A 19,418-nucleotide genomic window follows, 5' to 3' on the forward strand; every position below is an offset into this window, starting at 1 on the left:
ATTCTTGTTCTAAATAGTTCAGCTTTGCACCTACCTATAATTGTGGCAGAAAAAGAATAATTAACTATGAGTAAAAGTGCTTTCAAATTTAACTGTGCAACTTGTTTTGCACCAACATTTTGGATCACACTAAGTGATCCATCATCTGGATGAGAACAAAATGAATAAAATCTGTTCTCGTCCTAATGTTGATACTGTAGACGTATAAAAATGACCATATTCCTAAATGAATATTTTATGTTCATTTCTCTATTTGATAAATCCAATTTAATTAAATTACCCACATTCCTCTATTTAATTAAGTAAATTACTCAATTTATTTAAATTAAATTCACTATACCCATTTAATGAATAAATCATTTTATTCAATTAAATCTCCCCTATCCACTTTTAATTAAATTCAAAATTTAATTAAATAGTTATCCTAAATTGAATAAATCTAAATTATTTAATTTCTCCAAATTACAACCAAATTGAAGTAAATCATTTAATTCAATTAAATCCTATTATCCCTCCATCCACTTGCAAAATCTCAAACCCCTTCCTAATCCCTTCTAGAATCTTCTAATCACTTCTAATTAACCTAACCCCTCCTCTAAACTTTGTCACATCCCTAAGCAAAGGGAAGTCACTTCTCAAATGGCTCAAAGTCTTTGATAACCATTGAAGGCTTTCAACCTTCAACCACTTAATCCCCAAAGTCTCCAATAACCATTAATGGTTAACTCAAACCCTCCCACATGGTTAAAACATTTGTTTTGACTCAACTTCTACCCAACCCAAAGGTCTCAATCAGGCCATTAATGCTTTGACCATGATTATCTCTTAATCATTTGCACAAAGGTTTATCCTTGGATTAAATCTTAATCCATTGGGTAAGCCTAACTTAGATTTGACCCTTAGCCTTTAGATAACCATGAGGTCTGCTCAGGCCTTTAATGCCTCCAACCTCTTCTCTCAACCCAATCCTGTGTTGACACTTGTCACCATTTCATTGGTGCCAATTGTGCACATGAATCCCCAACTTTCAAACTTGGCCCTTGATTAAACCATTCAATCTTGACCATCCATTGCCCTGTTTGTGCTATAAATAGAGCTCTCCTTCCTCCATTTTTAACAATCATCTTTCAAATTTGAAGCATCACACTTATGCTCAAATATATTCAAGTTTTCATTTCATATATGCTCATCATTTAGCCTCTCTTTAAACCAAGAATTAGACTAAATATGCATGTTTTCTTTATCATTTTAGCTCAATCATAGATTAAATATATCATGTTAGGATAGTATTCATACTAATCTTGTCATCTTATCATTTAGTTTATTGCATTTTAGAATCATACCTAGCCTATAACGTATCTTATACTAAAATCTATCAGAGCATCCCTCGTTCTTACATTTGCCATCCCTGAACCATTTTGCTCAGTAATCTGAGAGCAAAACATTGGTTTGAGAGACATTGTGAGATAGAGAACCATGGGACCCTCCTTGGGAAGCTGAGTAATATGTTATTACTCCATAGCTTGCATCAAGAAGTCCTGTGTGTGTGTGTGGACAAGTCATTTTTATATATTTTCACATATTAAGTTTTATCAGCCCACTTTTCCCACATACATTTCTGGCGCCCACCGTGGGCTCGACCCCAAATATCATATCGGTTTTTTAAACTAATCAATTTTGCAAGTCCGCAGGAAACAGGAATTAGCGCGTGGGAAACATTCCCTAGCGCATCCGGTTAACAGTCTACCGCATCCCGCTTACTGTTTAGCGCGTGGGGTCCATACTCTAGCGCGTGAAGTCCTTTCTTTAGCGCATGACTTTCACTAATATTTTCCTGTAGGTATCAACGCGGGATAAAAACAGAGTAGCGCATCCGGTTAACAGTCTAGCGCATCCCGCTTACTGTTTAGCGTGTGGGGTCTATACTCTAACGCATGAAGTCCTTTCTTTAGCGCATGACTTCCACTAATATTTTCCTGTAGGTCTCAACGCGGGAGAAAAATAGAATAGCGCATCGGGAAAACAGCTTAGCGCATTGGGGGCACATAATAGCGCGTGGGTGCTTTTTCTTAGCGCATCCGTGCAATAGTTTAGCGCATAGAGTTGGCAGAGCCAAAAATTTATGACAAAGTCAAAAATTAGGCTTGTGGGAGGCATAATATATATGGAATATAACATTTAAGTATTATACTTTGAGTTATATTCCATATATATTATCAGGATGTTTGAGAGGGGTTTCAGACCTCTAGGAGTTGTAATGCAAAATCTAGTTTTTGGAAGATCTTCCAAATTTCAGACTTAAACAAATTTCAGGGCATTTCAGGATCAGAATTGTAAAATTTGTAACCAAGATCAAAATTTAGGCTTGTGTAAGCCCACACTAACATTTGATCACTGACTGTGTGCAGGTTCTAATATTTTTGTGCAGGGGAAGGAGCAAGTTTAGACGCTTTAAGTTTCCTTTTTTTACTTTCTTTCAACAAAAGTTGGTTAAAAAGAACTCTCTCCTTTTTGCAAAAGTTAAAATAAATTTCATCATTTCATTTGGATGCATAAAATGAACTTCATGCCTTCCTTTTTGGTGTTTTAAAATAAAACTTCATCTTTTCTTTATTGCAAGGTAAAAAGAACAACAAACTTCATATTTGCTTTCTTGCAAGATTAGAGGACAAACACTTCATTTTGGAAGCTGTAAAAAGAACCAACAATTTTTACTTTGGCAAAAGTTTTTAAAAAAACCTCACCATCCTTTGGTGTTTAAAAGGATTCACTTCATTTTGCAAAGTAAAAAAACCTCATCTTCATTTTGTGCAAGGCAAAGAGGGAAAGTTTTCCCCTATCGACTTTAATTTTGCTGACCAAACATCACGATTTACTTTGTTGACCAGGCTTGTTTTACAAAAGTTTTGGAAATACACACTTTGCTATGAAAGGTTAAAAAGAACATCATGCTTGTTGGAGCAACATCTCCAAATAGAAGTTAGCAAATCATTGTCTTGAAGGCTAAAATGAACAACTTGATTGCCTTGTCTCGAAAGTGAAAGGTATATGCTCTCCCCATAATTGGGTGACCAAAAAGCCAAACCACTCTTAAGCTTTCTGTACTTCAAGCATTTACATCTTTTAGCAGGCCTGCCTTCCCGAGGGGTTGAAAAACTCTTAAAGTCATTATTTGGGCGGTGTGAAGGGAACGACCTAAGTGGGAAACGACTTTGATGCCAAGTGTTCCAACCCACTATAATCAAAAGTGGAAAGTGACGAAAGTCCTTTTCAACGGTTGCGCGCAGTGATTAGCCTTCCCCCAGTATCCTTGAGATACGTAAAGCCTTTGTTCTAAAGGTTGGGAAGCCTCCTGAGAGAGTTTATCGCTGACGGCCGAACAGGAAGCCTGATTTCGAACCATAGCATTAGAAACTTTGAACCGAGTCAGTTGCCAAACATTGGCAATATCATAGTGCAAGGGTGGGGAAGAATCCGCCCCCAAGATTACTCACCATATATCTCCCAAGATAACTACTCAACTGTGAAGCGATTCACTTTGGGTTACTTTCTGGCAAAAGGCAAAAAAACGGGCGCCCTCTAGGGGGTGACAAGGCTGTTTGAGCTGACGGAGTATCGAGACTAGTGGGCTATGACATTGTCAATGACCTTTGAATAAAGAGTCTATCTGATGTGTCTTTTATTGTAGATCAAACCAGTGATAACATCGAGAATTTGAACACATCCTCAAAAGAATATACACTCAATGTTTAGCATTAGGATGATCATTGTCTTCATGTGTGCTATGTATTCTTGTCACAAATGTTAAAATATCTTGCAAAGTATCCAACAATCAAACTCAAAAGTCAGTTCAAACAAAGAAAAATCATAAAGTGGAGAAGATTTCCAAATCCAACAAAACATCTTTTGAGATGGTTATCAACATTTCAACTATCTTTAGGAAAGACTTTCATCCAACAAGATTAGGGGAATACCAAAACAAGTAATCAAGAGTTTATCTATTCAACTTAGTAAGCTTGAGTATCCAAAAAGAAATCATCCGTCAAAATCACAAGTGTTAAAAATTCCAAAAATCGCAGAAAAACCAAACCAAAGAAAAAATCAGGGCAGTTTAGCGCATAAAAGCAACTTATTAGCGCGTGGAGTAATTCTGTTAGCGCATTCAAACCTCAAGTTAGCGCGTCGGTTGCACACAGTAGTGTTTTATTCAAAGACAAACCAGTGTTGAAACGTTTTAGCGCATCAAAACAACAGTCTAGCGAGTGGAAGCAACAGCTTAGCGCATCGAATCCAAACATTAGCGCATTCAGTCAAACAGTTAACGCGTCACAGGCACAATATAGCGCATAACTTTTTCAACTGTTAAACAAAATTTTTTCAAAAATCCAAACGTTAGCGCATGTCTAGGGGCAGCTTAGCGCGTGTGCTCATTCTTTTAGCGCATCAAGTAAATTCAGTAGCGCATATAGACTCTGTTCTAGCGTGTGATCCAAAACAGAAAAACAGAGAGCAAAACCGGAAAAAAATTTGAAATTTTCAAAAACATTTTTTAAGGCCTTTTTTTTCATCATCATCATCTTTCATCAAAACAGAGTGACAAACAAACCATTAAAACTATTTCTTGAGCTAAATTTGTGTCAAAACAAACGTTGTTAGAATCCGAAACGAATCGAGCCATAAAGGATGTCTCTCCTATCATAATCCGGAAATTTCATCATCAGTATCAACAAAATCCTTTACCATCTTACGGATTTCTATCTCAAAACACTTGTTTAAAATTCTCAAATTGTCAAATCCAGTTTCCAGATCGGGAAGCTTTTATCCATATCATTTGACACACTTTGTCGTGAAGGGACATCTAAACCTTCACTCTGATAAAGTAAGATTTGAAATTTTCAAAAACAAGAATCAACTGAATCCAAACCAATCAAAGGAAACCATTGATCACTCATGCATGACTAATCCCCTTATTCTGAGAAAAAAGAACCTTTATCGTAACATCACGTTGAAGAAACAACAACCTAGTTTTTCCAAATTTATCAAAAGAAACAAGTTCTTATACATCAATCGTCAACTATTCCAATCTCATCGGATATCATGGCTCTCCAATCTAATCCCATCTTCGATCAAGATCCCACCTGTCAAGAATCTTATAATGATCCCCTAAAATTTAGGTATTCCATCCACGATGACCCTCTTTCATCTCAAGAGCAAAGTCCTATTCAACATCCATCTCTTAAGAAAAATCATGATATTCCTTCCATATCCTCCACTATTCTAATTCCAAATCAAGAGAAAAGCACAAAATCAAATGATCCTACTCCAAGTCAAGATCAAGATCAAGGAATCTCTTCATCCTCCAAATCTATCTTAGGTCCTTTCATTCCAAAGTCAATCTCTTCATCCTCCAAATCTATCTTAGGTCCTTTCATTCCACAATCAAACTCTCCATCCCTTTCATCCATCTTGGGTCCTTACTTCCCTCCATCCACAAATCCATCACCTCAAATGATCCATAAGAAAGATCAACGAGGAGCACATATGAAATTATTTCAACCCTCTATCTAAACATCTTTCCCAAAACTATTCTTGTATCATTTCCTCTATCTATTTTGGGTCCTTCTATCCCAAAATTCAATTTTCCTCCATCTCTTCATCACTTCTCAAGTACCAACACTCATCCTGAAAACATTTCTATCTATCCTTGCACAAATCTTCAAACATTCTATCGATTATCCAACACCTCTTTTCTATCCTTCCATCCCTTTCATTCAATCCTTCGCATAAAATCTTTCATCTGTGAGATAGGTGTTTGTGTCATTTTGTCACATACTTGCCCATGCTCGAATCTCATGTTCAGTCCTTTTCCTAGATATCTATTCATGAAATGCTTCAGAATCCGAGGTTGTTCCTCTTTAACATTTTCTTTTGGTTGGGATACACACTCAATCCAGAAAAGAACCACTTATCGTATCTTGGTACCGACATCTTTTGATTACTATATCTCATATACTTAATTGATTGCTCTAAATCATTGTGATCTCTTAAATTGAAGACATGGCTAGTGAAAAATCTAAAATCTTGCTTCAGCGCCACTGTAATTATCAGACCCATGTAAGTTTCATCACTTACAAGCCAATGCAAGAAAAATAAAGAGAAAAAAAGAAATATCAAAAGCATGAGCAAGAAAATGAATATCAAGAAAAGCAAAATGCAATGAAATCCAATATCATAATGATTGGCTATGGGAACATGCAAGTAACTCCATCGGGGCTATGGACGTCTGGCTGGCAATGGAGCAATATTTGTGAGATTACAGCGATAACCTCGTCGGGGCTATGGACGCTCGCTGGCAACGAGGCTCTATCCAGGATGCTTTTGAAGTCAAGGTAATTCATGTAGCTAGCCATGTTGGATTCTGAAGATTACAATGATCATATGAGCCAGAATGAACCCACTTACACACACATGGGTAATCAAAGACTAAGTACCTTGATCCAATTTGGGATTCTTATTCCCTTTTGAGTCTACTTCCTAGTTGCTAGAAATGTTCAGTTGAAATTTCCAGAGGTTCTAAGTGTGGGTTGGGTCTCTATCTTTGAAAAGTTCGAGAACACTTATTCAGATGGTGCTAAATACTATGACAATCTTACATATCACCTTTTTGCAAACGGAAACCTCTATGCTTGGGGGCAAAGTTCATCCACTCTATTCTTCCTACCATATCTCCCATATCCTCTAATCCATATCCCTTATCCTATCTATTCACATCTTCTATCATCCAATTCTTTCTACAATCTTGCTTCACCTCATCCTTATCCTATCTATTCATTTCTTCTATCATCCAATTCTTTCTACAATCTTGCTTCACTCTAATTCATATCTATCTATCCTATCTATTCATTGCTTCCATCATCTAGTGCTATCTATATCCTATCTCTATCCATATCCCCTTTTTCATCCTTGATCTTGATCAAAACTATGGACAACAAATCTATTTCCACCTCAATGGTTCAGTCATCCATTCATCCATTCCCTGTCTTGATATACATTGGGGCAACCAAATACATCTTTCTTCTAATCCAAAAACTCACAAAAATCAAAATATCCAAAAACTAAAAAAAATCAAAATATCCAAAAAACTCAAAAAAATCAAAATATCCAAAAACTCAAAAAATCAAAATATCCAAAATTCAAAAAAAATCAAAATATCCAAAAACTAAAAATCAACAAAATAAAAAAAAATCAAAGCATGAACACATGGACCATCCATCAAATCAGATCAACAAAAGGAAAACTCTCAAAGTCTGCAATCAAACTAATCACATGTCTTGTTAATCAAATTCATTACTTGAAATCAACATCAACATCAAACATGTCTTATACAAGGATAGGTACACTCGAAACCAGACAGATCGGTCTTATACGGGGTACTCACTCTTTGAAACCAGACATTCTTATCAATCATCAACCAAATCATAACAATGACATCAATCAGTATGACTGTTGGGTTTTGTTCTAGTTAGCCTTATCTTTATCAATTGATGGAAATACATGTTTCACAAATCATATTGTACATATCATATCCACCCATCTGAGGCATCACCAGAAATTCACAAATGCTTATCAATCCTGGACATACTTAATGTAGTCACTGTCCTTGGTTTATCTAAATCCATTATCCAAATCATATCACACCATGGCTTGGTGATCAGTGTACATATCCATATCAAAGTAGTATCAATAACAAGGGGCAAAATCCTGACCTCACTAGGGGCATCTCGCCTTCAAGGTTTTCAACATCAGACCAAAAACGTAGTAAGACAACAAGGATCAAAACAACCAACAAATGCCAAATGACAATGCGAGAAGGCTAAACATCACAGACTTGAACTAATTTCAACTAAACAAAGATCTATTTGCAAGATGTTTTAATTGACAAGAATACATTCCAAATAGCATGCATGCTTACTTATGGTTGTTAATTTTTGCTTATCATATCTCCTAAGTGACTCAAGGATGTCTTACGACTAGAGAAGCAAGGAAGGAATGTGATGTTTTATTTGTCTTCTATCTGTGAGCGAAGTCTTTTACCATGCAAATTTGTCCTATAAAGAAATTAGGTGGTATATCACTGAGGACATTTCAAATTTGTATGGGACAAAGGTTAACTCTTGTCTGTTTACGCAATCCGCACTCTAGTCGTCCTGGTTCAATTATACCTTGACGCTTATGCTATCTTGCAAAATCAAACATTATGTAAATTTTTCTCAGGTCATTATGGTTCAATTATACCATTATGCTTGTATAAATTTTCAACATATCCTAAACAAATCAATGCTCAATGATGATATCTACAAAGAAAGCAAACAAATGGCTATATTGGATGGCAAATGCAAAATGAGGATGCTACCCAAAAAAAAAACAATAGTTGCATATCATTTTACAATTAGTTGCATATCATTTTACAGTTAGTTGCATATCATATCATACATCTCATTTTCAAAATATCATTCATCATTCATCATTGCATCCCTCCCATGCATATCTATCACATCATCATGGAATCTTTCTTCACTTTCATATTTCTATCATTCTTCCAACCTATCTTCATCATTCTTCCAAACTATCTTCATCATTATTCCAACCTATCTTCTATCATTCTTCTAAACTATCTTCATCATTCTTTCAACCTATCTTCTATCATTCTTCTAAACTATCTTCTATCATATCTTATACAAGATGTATCTTTCCCGCAACCAGATGTTTTGATCAACTCTTATACAGGATATATCGTTCTTGAAACCAGATGTTTTGATCAACTCTTATACAGGATATATTGTTCCTGAAACCAGGCGTTTTGATCAGTCTTATATAGGATATATCGTTCCTGAAACCAGACACTCGATCATCCATGTCTTATACAGGCAGTATCATTCTTGAAACCAGACGCTCAATCATCCATATCTTATACAGGCGTTATCATTCCTGAAACCAGATGCTCGATCATCCATGTCTTATACAGGAGGTGTCATACCTGAAACCAGACTTGCTCTCATTCCACTCAATCTAATCAATCTTATCAAACCCATGCATGCCATCACTATCTACTCTTCTATCTTTCAAACAACATTCTTCTTCTTTCGAGAGATCTTTCATGCTTTGTGTGCATGAACGATCTCCCGAGGGGGCATTATCATATCAAATCTCAACATCAAATCCAATATCAGTTTGCTTATCTACATCAAAGTTCAAAATCCTATCATTTCATATCAACTTGTAAAACAACTCAAGTTATCAAAAACCATATCAAAACTTGTAAAACAACTCAAGTTTCCCATCCATATCAGCTTGTAACACAACTCAAGTTTCCAACCCATATCAGTTTGTAACACAAATCAGGCTTCACACATTGAACTTGAAACAAGGTACGCAACTCATCAAATCAAATCAAAAAATTTCAAAAAAAAATTGATTCATCTCCCGAGGGGGCATCACCATCAAATATCGAATCTGGAGCATCACACATCAAATCAAATCTGGGGCACGACTTGCAAATCAAAAGAGCGACACAAAAATTGCATTGATCATAAAATCACAAAACACATCATTTTCTTTGAAATAACATGTGCACACACGTCACTTAAAAGAGGGGCAAAATGTAGACGTATAAAAATGACCATATTCCTAAATAAATATTTTATGTTCATTTCTCTATTTGACTAAATCCAATTTAATTAAATTACCTACATTCTTCTATTTAATTAAGTAAATTACTCAATTTATTTAAATTAAATTCACTATACCAATTTAATGAATAAATCATTTTATTCAATTAAATCTCCCCTATCCACTTTTAATTAAATTCAAAATTTAATTAAATAGTTATCCTAAATTGAATAAATCTAAATTATTTAATTTCTTCAAATTACAACCAAATTGAAGTAAATCATTTAATTCAATTAAATCCTATTATCCCTCCATCCACTTGCAAAATCCCAAACCCCTTCCTAATCTCTTGTAGAATCTTCTAATCACTTCTAATTAACCTAACCCCTCCTCTAAACTTTGTCACATCCATAAGCAAAGGGAAGTCACTTCTCAAATGGCTCAAAGTCTTTGATAACCATTGAAGGCTTTCAACCTTCAACCACTTCATCCCCAAAGTCTCCAATAACCATTAATGGTTAACTCAAACCCTCCCACATGGTTAAAACATTTGTTTTGACTCAACCTCTACCCAACCCAAAGGTCTCATCAAGCCATTAATGCTTTGACCATGATTATCTCTTAATCATTTGCACAAAGGTTTATCCTTGGATTAAATCTTAATCCATTGGGTAAGCCTAACTTAGACTTGACCCTTAGCCTTTAGATAACCATGAGGTCTTCTCAGGCCTTTAATGCCTCCAACCTCTTCTCTCAACCCAATCCTATGTTGACACTTGTCACCATTTCATTGGTGCCAATTGTGCACATGGATCCCCAACTTTCAAACTTGGCCCTTGATTAAACCATTCAATCTTGACCATCCATTGCCTTGTTTGTGCTATAAATAGAGCTCTCCTTCCTCCATTTTTAACAATCATCTTTCAAATTTGAAGCATCGAACTTATGCTCAAATATATTCAAGCTTTCATTTCATATATGCTCATCATTTAGCCTCTCTTTAAACCAGGAATTAGACTAAATATGCATGTTTTCTTTATCATTTTAGCTCAATCATAGATTAAATATATCATGTTAGGATAGTATTCATACTAATCTTGTCATCTTATCATTTAGTTTATTGCATTTTAGAATCATACCTAGCCTATAACGTATCTTATACTAAAATCTATCAGAGCATCCCTCGTTCTTACATTTGCCATCCCTGAACCATTTTGCTCAGTAATCTGAGAGCAAAACATTGGTTTGAGGGACATTGTGAGATAGAGAACCATGGGACCCTCCTTGGGAAGCTGAGTAATACGTTATTACTCCATAGCTTGCATCAAGAAGTCCTCTGTGTGTGTGTGGACAAGTCATTTTTATATATTTTCACATATTAAGTTTTATCAGCCCACTTTTCCTACATACAGATACAACACTAATTTACACAGTTAAATCTAAAAGCTCTCCTAATCATTTTCACAGACTCCAGAAAATTAATGAACGCAATTACTTTGTCAAAATTAGTGAAAATAAAATATTAATAGTTCTATGTTCATAGTAAGCAAATGAAATTCTTTACAAGTACATCTAAACTGAAATGCATCAAGCGCATCATAAACACTTGCCTCAATAGACAAGTTAGTAATCGAAGAAACACTTTCCTCCATCCCACTGCCAATGTTCTGGAGCCCTGCTGGAGAAAAAAATAACTATTAGGATTAACCAATCAATTCTTGTCTTGGACATGTTCACAATTCAGAAAGCTTAAATAAATTTAAAACCATAGGCAATAATTAAATGTATATTATAAATTTATAAATATTACCTAGATATCTAATATTAATTCCTTCAATATACTATTCAGTGAAGTTGAGAGGAGGCACCCAAGGGGCTATGGTGTAAAGATTAGATATATACTAATAGAGCAACTCAAGTTCAAATACCATCATTGCAATAAGGAAGCCCACAACTTAGTGGACATGCGGGTGTGTAACACATCCACGATCCTGTTCATGAACTGAGAAAGGCATGAAGGAATCAGATAAGAATAATTGATATTTAACACTATGCTTGAGATCTAGATACTTTTCTTGACATCCAATCAATATGATTCAGAGATACCAACTTAAAACAGTCCACCTCAACTTTAATTAATATTTATCTGCCTTTGAATAGTTCTATTAACCCTCTGCACATGGATTTATCGAGTTAAAATGAACAACTAAATTTCACACACTGATTATAATGGATATTCTCATCACTAATTGTCTTTTTTTGACATACATAAAGGTTCACAAAGAATTCTCAATGTATAACAAATTCCCATAGTTAAATTCCTATTTTGCTGTAACCCTCCCTCACAGCTAACCCCGTCCCTATGGTTTAGACAAAAGTATCTTACAGAATCCCCCATAATCTAATCTAGTAATCTGAAGCCTTTGCATATCATAAAAAGAAAAAAAAATTACGTACCATGTGGGTTTGAGTTCCTAGGCTCACTGACTGTAGAACCCTTCCTATCTGCTGCCTTCTTTAGCCGAATTTCTTCCAACTGAGTTTCCACGCACACAAGGTTTATGGAGAAAATCAAGATATAAAATCAAAATCACCAGAAAGTATGGCATTCAAAGAAATGCAGTAATTATGCCAAAAAGAAGTTACAACACCACATCAATGGCTAAAAACACAAAATAGAATCTTATATTAAGAATAAAAGAACACAACACAAATCTATGATTAGGGGATAATACAGTTATATACACTTTAATCATTTAATGCCATGACCTATTCATCTTTTCAGTAAATAGGCAATGGCCTTTCTCCTTGCAGTCTAGATTTTAACAAGGACAGATTTAGATGGGGCCAAACTAAACAAAAGAAAGCATTAAAATATAGCAGTCATTTTTAAAGGGAGTATTCTGTAACTATAATTTACATTCAACCCAATCAAAACCTGGATTAAAAAAGTAAACATACTCCTTCCTCCTTTTTTCTTAAATTTGACTATGGAAAATGCTGTGATGATGGCAATGTGGATTAAAAATAACAAGCAAATAAATAATAATGGTTATTGGTGTTGTTTTGCAAAAAGTCTCATTCAAATCATGTAGCTTCCAAAAATTCATTTGTCTCCTGTTGAAGGTACCTTGTTCAAAAAAGAAGAAAGATAGCATGGATATTTACTGCAGTGATTTAAATGAATTCTTTAAAGAAAAGCAGCAAAATTGTAATGGCACCTTTTTGAAATGAGATTTAATAAATAATAAATAATAAATTAAAATATTAAAAAATAAAAAATATAATATAATATAATTATACTTTAATTAAGTTCAATGAATGGTCACTAGGCACGAAATGAAAGCTTGTGACTCCCTCAAAAATAAGATATACAAGAGAGATCATTTCCTTAGGAGGAGATCATAGAATCAAGGAATATAATAAATGACAAACGGGAAGGAAGAAACAATTGAGCATATGAATCAATGAAGGATTAATAGACAGGAATGGGAAGAAAATAAGAAAGTGATTATGGTATAAATTATGAAAGATTGTACTGTAAGTTACCCCGAGTTTCCAGGACGGGGGGACGGGGGATGAGGAAACGGGTTTCTGGGATCTTTTTTTTTTCCCAGAGCAGGGGACGGCAAGGGACGGCTATATATATAGGGAAATCTGAAATTTATATAACATTGTAACACACTAAACATTCATCATAGCAACATAATAACATTAATAAATCGGAATCTAGATTCTAATTCTAAAATCATTGAATCAATGATCATTAAACGAATCATCAGAGAATAAGATTAAGAACATAGGATAGCATCATGATCAAACGAATAAAATGAGAGTTCAAATTTCAATTTCATACATTTTCATAAATTCATAGATATAATCATTGAAACAATACATTTTCATAAATTCATAGATATAATCATTGAAACAATGAAAAGTATCACTAACAAGTATCATATCATATATCAAAATATTTAAATAAGCAAAGGCTGCAAGTTTCAACAAAATGAAAAGTTAAAGACTTAAAGTATCATATCATATATCAAGATTCAATTATCATTGTATCAATGTATCATATTATGTCAACAGAATCAAAATCTCAAACTTCAAAGTCAAAATGAAAACAAAAATAGTATGTTGCTGCCCCTAATCTTGATCAACGTCAAAGTCAATGTCATTAAATTTTTTTTTAAAAAAAATTGCAGATATCTTCTTTTATTGCAGTAATATTTATTATTAAATTTAAAATTTGCAGATATCTTCTTTTATTGCAGCGATATTTATTATTAAATTTATCGCTATCGCTTCCATTAAAATAAAAAATTTAATAATAAATATCACTGCAATAAAAAATGAATCTTATTAAAAAATTTGTTTGTTTTTTAAATGCCTCTGCCGCCGGAAACAGCCGTATGTCCCCAGGACGATCAGGGGACACCCAAGCCGTCCCCAGCTGTCCCAGGGATGGTCAATAGTCTCTAACGAAATAGTTGACCGTTTCCGAGTTTCTACGATGGTTTCCGAAAATTTTACTAGATCGAGGATGGCTTGGAAACATTTCCGGCCCTCCCCCCGTCCCCAAAACCGTTTCCATTTCCGAAACGTGTGCCTTCAGGGTGGAAACGTGTTTCCAGGTAACACTGATTGTACTCTTTCAAAGGGTGGTAATTGTTGAAGGTTGTGACTCTTGCAAAGGGCAGACATGTCTAATAAGAAAATTGTCTTTTCAAAAAGACTTCACAATTTTCTAAATCGATCTCAAGTAAACAATAATGTAGACAAACAAGGAGGATGCACCAATCGGCTTTACTAATGATTCTCCAAGGAAAAGCGACTATTCCCATAAAACGAGGGGCAGCGATATAATGAACATAAGATGAACAATCAGATCAGAGATATCAATTTTCCACAATCCATAATGTAGTCAGCTGTGTTCTTTCTGGGTGTGATTGTGTATGTTTTTTTGCATCAACATTTCGGATCACACTCTATGATCCATCATCAGGATGAAAGAGAGCAACATTATTTTTGCATCAACATTTCGGATAACACTTTGTGATCCTGATGATGGATCACAAAGTGTGATCCGAAACGTTGATTCAAAAAAACATACACAATCACACCCAGAAAGAACACAGCTGACCAATCAGAATTTGAAGATAACCAATTCTATAAATTAAGAAACGTGCAGCGTTTCAAGAGACGGAATATTATTGTTTGCTAAGGGCAGAAAAACAGCGATCTATAGATATGCAGCGATCCATTAGCAAAGAGCAGTGACTAACATTAAACATTAACATATTCATTAATAATAAGAAGTCATAATCAAGGCCGAATACGATCAGAACAGTGACTTAATATGAACAAATATAGAAGGTGGCAGACAAGTTAATATTATGATCGATTCATGAAAGAAATATAAAATAAACAGCAGTGTGTTAGAAGTAATTATTTGATAAGAACACTAATTAAAAGAGGCATCAAATTAGTAAGTGAAAGGACATGGTCTATATGCTGACCAATGTGCATTTCCAAAAGGTGCGATTAGGAAGATTATAGGGTTTGGCTTTGAATACTCTCCAAGTGGTGCGATTCATAAAGGAAAATAAGAATATTGTGTTAAAGAAAGTTTCCTTTAAAAAAGGTGCAATTTGCATTAGAAATTATATTAAGATGCAATTATTATTGTGACTAAGAACAGCAATCAACAAAGAGAAAGATATGTCTCTTCAATCTGAAAGGGTATGTATCTTAAAAGAGATATAAATAAAGATGAGAAACGGAGTTTGAGGGCATCATCGAAGGAGAATATATATTAATTTATAAGCAGATCATATTATATTGGCAATCATTGTGTAACAGCAGATTGGTATGCTGTATCTCACTCATAAACTGAATGTTTATTTACAGTAATATTTCGTCTGAATAATATTAGGAATAAAGGTCAGTAATATAATATTAGGAATAAAGGACAGATATATGACCTATGGTATAAACTGTAACATTTATTCTTATTTACACATATAATAGAAATAATAAGATTTATATTTGCTAATCAGATTTATATAACAATTATGCTTAATTTCATTTGTTTGCATATATATTCATAATACATGAGAGAATTGTATACTCATAGCGTAATCCTTAATCATTCTCTATTGCCCCTCATGAGGATAGGTTGGTTTTGCTAGGGGAAGGCAGTTGTAATACCTCCCAAAATAGGTGAGCCCCAAGAGGTGGTATGGACGGGTGTTCCTGAAACCCTTTGGCCTATTTGTGGGGAATGGTTTTCCAAGCGCCCTAACAAGTAATTCCCCATCCTCTGTTAAGGTTGATGATTAGGAATTGTATTATGAATGCTAATTGTTCTTTACTTTAGTGTTCCGATTTAAGGCATAATAATGTATGTTAATTATACAAGCAGCCTCCTAGTAGAGAACATTACAAGACATTATGAAAAGGTTTGACTTCTCCCTCAAATTGGATGATATAAAGGGAAGAAGATTTCTTTGCAGGAGAGGCAGGAGAGATCAATTTGGAAAATAATTTATTATTCTCAAAGGCAGCAATAGAGGGTGGTGACTCAATTCTTATGAAAGGTGGTGACTCTTTCACCAATAAAGTATAAAGGAGAAATCATTTCAAGCATTCAAGGATCACTTGTCAATCATCAGTCACCAATACATCAAATCAGCACTTTCTCAATCATCATTCATCACTCTATGAATTCAACATTGATTCAATCATCATTCACCAATATATCAAATCAAAGGAGATCATTTAATCATCATTCACCAATATATCAAATTAAAGGAGATCATCCATCAAGGTGACTCTTTCACCAATAAAGTATAAAGGAGAAATCATTCCAAGCATTCAAGGATCACTTATCAATCATCACTCGCCTATACATCAAATCAGCACTTGCTCAATCATCATTCATCACTCTATGAATTCAACATTGATTCAATCATCATTCACCAATATATCAAATCAAAGGAAATCATTCAATCATCCATCAACCATCAATTGATAATAAAAGAATCATCAATCATTCAAACATCCATCATTGAAACATCAATTATTCAAGCATCGACTATTCTATAATCAAATAATTCAAATATCAATCATTCAAGTATCAACTCGTTTATGTATCATTTAAGCATCCACTCATCAATCCTTCAAGAAATGATGATAAAGAGAAATCAAGCAATCAACAATACTCTAGAAAACTCTATGAGCAATCAGTTTTGAATTTAAGGAAGTGTAATTCAAATAGGAAGGATGGGCCCCCTTTCAAGTCCACAAGAGATGAGAGGATGGCCCCCCTCGTATGCCACCCAAAGACGGAATGGGCAACCAGCCTTCTATGCTTGTGGACCAGGAGGTGGAATGGATGGTCAGCCTCCCGTGCTCTTGGGCTTGATCAAGAAGGATGCCCCCCTTCGTTGTAAGGATGGCCCCCCTTATATGCTCTCGGTGATATTGAGGATAACCCACCTTAATATTGCTATTTCATATAATTTGCTATGATGTATTGATCCTATTATTTAATGATACTATGATTTATTGATCTCAATTTATTGATCTTTGCAAAGATAGTAGAAAGGAAAGTTATTGCAGAAAATCAAAATAAGTTATATCTTCTAAATTAATCTTAAAATTTTAAGTTGAATATAATAATGATATTAAAATAATATTATATCTATTCTATAATGGTCATCTTAGTTGTTGTCCTAATTGTCTTTTTTAGTTCGTTAGTGTAACTACTGCTTCTTTTATTAGAAGGTGTAGTTAGCTTTTTAGCTTTTTAAGAGTTTTAGCTTTTTAGCTTCATGTTGAAGCTTCAATTGAACGGTTTGTTCTTGTAATCTTTATTTAAGAAAAATTTGTCTCCTTTGTTGATACATTGATTATTTGAGCAATTAATTTTTCAAATGAAATATCTTCAGTTTTGATAAAATTATATTTATAAATATATTGCAACTCTCATCTTAAGTTGGAATTGTTGTTTTAGGGCAAAAATCAGGAATATCCCAAGATATTACAAGTATGACTTTAATCAATTCTTTAGAAGAACGGTAGCAGAAATTAGTCCTATTATAATTATTCTTATTTGTTTTTCCAATGGTGAAAATAATAGCAAAACATTTACATTGCAATGACAGGAAACATGTGTAAGTTTTTTTCCAATTGCCCAGATTTAGAACAGGAAAAACACAGAAATTTTCACAAATTAAATAAAATAGATAATATTAAAAAATCAGAAATACTGAATAGACCTTTTTATTTATTTTTCCTTAAGAGTCACGATATTTCTACAGTCCATGATAGTGAGAGATTGTGTTTCTCGATTTAGTTGCGTAGTAACTTTTGACGTCAAAGTTCCAAATTGCGTTCTTTGATTTTTCCTTATTTTAATCACTCACATTTTATCAATTACATGGGTTCATTTGACTCGCAAGTAGATTTGACAGCATATTTCAAGAACAAACAGAATGGCATGAGCAACTGTAAGGCTAAGCAACTTTAAAACAATTGCCAAAACTACAATCAAAGTTGGCTTTTGGAGTCCGATGTACCCCGCATTCAATTGTGCCAATTGAACGCAGTATTTTTCTGAATTTCAACACTTATTTTCAACTTGCTATCCCAGACTTGAATCCCAATGCTTTTACACCTTAGGCCATCCCAATCGCCATCATTATTAATTATTTTAAGATTCGTTCAGAGTTGGGCATAAGTCAGGTTTTAAAATGCAAAATTCAGTTGATCTTTTAACCGTGGATCTGGGTTCCTGACATTTTCTTTCTGACAACACGTGTAAATATAACTATAATTGAGATTTACAATGTTGAAGGTTGAAATTTTAAACTTCAGAAAACCCTAATCCTCCCCTAATTTTGCAGCAAACTATACAAAAAAAAACGAATTTTGCCAAGAAAACATTCATATCCTAGTTAGCTTTGTTAAATGTCCAATATTCGATACAGGAGGGGACAATAAATGAAAATAGAAGAAATAAGCGTACCTTTTTTCGGCCGAGAGAAGCGTGATGAGCTTCCATGATCTTAATTGAACGAGAAGAGCTCCAGAATGTGTGATTCGAATATCATCGAATGCAAAAGAATTAAAAAGGTTTTGAATATATTTCCGCCTGGGAATTTCCCCTGATTAAATTGGATCTCTCTAATTTGGAGTGGGAATCGTAATAGCGAAAATTATAGGAGTTGAGCATTTTAATTAAATCTGGAAATTTTAAATTATTTTGAAATTTTTAAGTTGTTTATTTGGTAAGTCTTTTATTTATAATTAAAGTTTTCAAAGTCACATCATCAAATATAATGCAACATGTTTTTGTTTGGGCTGTATCAAAAAAGTAAGTTTGATAGGTGTGTAGTAAGGCTGGGGTACCATGGAAGGGGCTTCCTAAAAAATAGAGCTCAAGTTGCTACGATTTTTTAGGAAGCCTCCTTTAGTTGGTGGTCCCATGAATTTTGTATTGCAATTCAGCTTAAAAAATTAAGCTCTTAAATTTAAGGAAATTGGTGAAAAATAAATAAAGAAATTTCAATTTCATTTTTTCTGTAAATTGTTTTGGGGGATTTTCAGATTATTGACAAATGGCAAACAATATTCCTAAGTTGGTGGGGCAATTTCTAGCCCCAGCCCATTTTAGTTTGCTCAAATATGCAGGCCTAAAAAGTAGGAGCTTCTATTTTGTAGGAAAAGATTCCAAATAATCATGT

General features: G+C 34.2%; 1 protein-coding gene across 3 annotated transcripts in view; it reads right to left on the reverse strand.

Moving 5' to 3' along the window:
* Window positions 1-18,877, reverse strand: part of LOC131074328 (uncharacterized) — a 91,876-nt gene extending 72,999 nt beyond the window's left edge. For 2 of the 3 annotated variants that reach the window (XM_059209680.1, XM_059209678.1), the window contains exons 1-3: window positions 18,701-18,872; window positions 12,127-12,205; window positions 11,280-11,347 (exon numbers count right to left, since the gene is read on the reverse strand). In XM_059209680.1, the coding sequence (XP_059065663.1) occupies window positions 11,280-11,347; window positions 12,127-12,205; window positions 18,701-18,736 (183 nt within the window). In that variant the 5' untranslated portion in view covers window positions 18,737-18,872. Of the gene's footprint in view, window positions 1-11,279; window positions 11,348-12,126; window positions 12,206-18,700 lie in introns of all 3 variants that reach the window. The other variant, XM_059209679.1, reaches the window with a different exon arrangement.
* Between the last annotated feature and the right edge of the window lie 541 nt (window positions 18,878-19,418).

Source organism: Cryptomeria japonica, chromosome 8, assembly GCF_030272615.1.
Source record: "Cryptomeria japonica chromosome 8, Sugi_1.0, whole genome shotgun sequence".
NCBI lineage: Eukaryota > Viridiplantae > Streptophyta > Pinopsida > Cupressales > Cupressaceae > Cryptomeria > Cryptomeria japonica.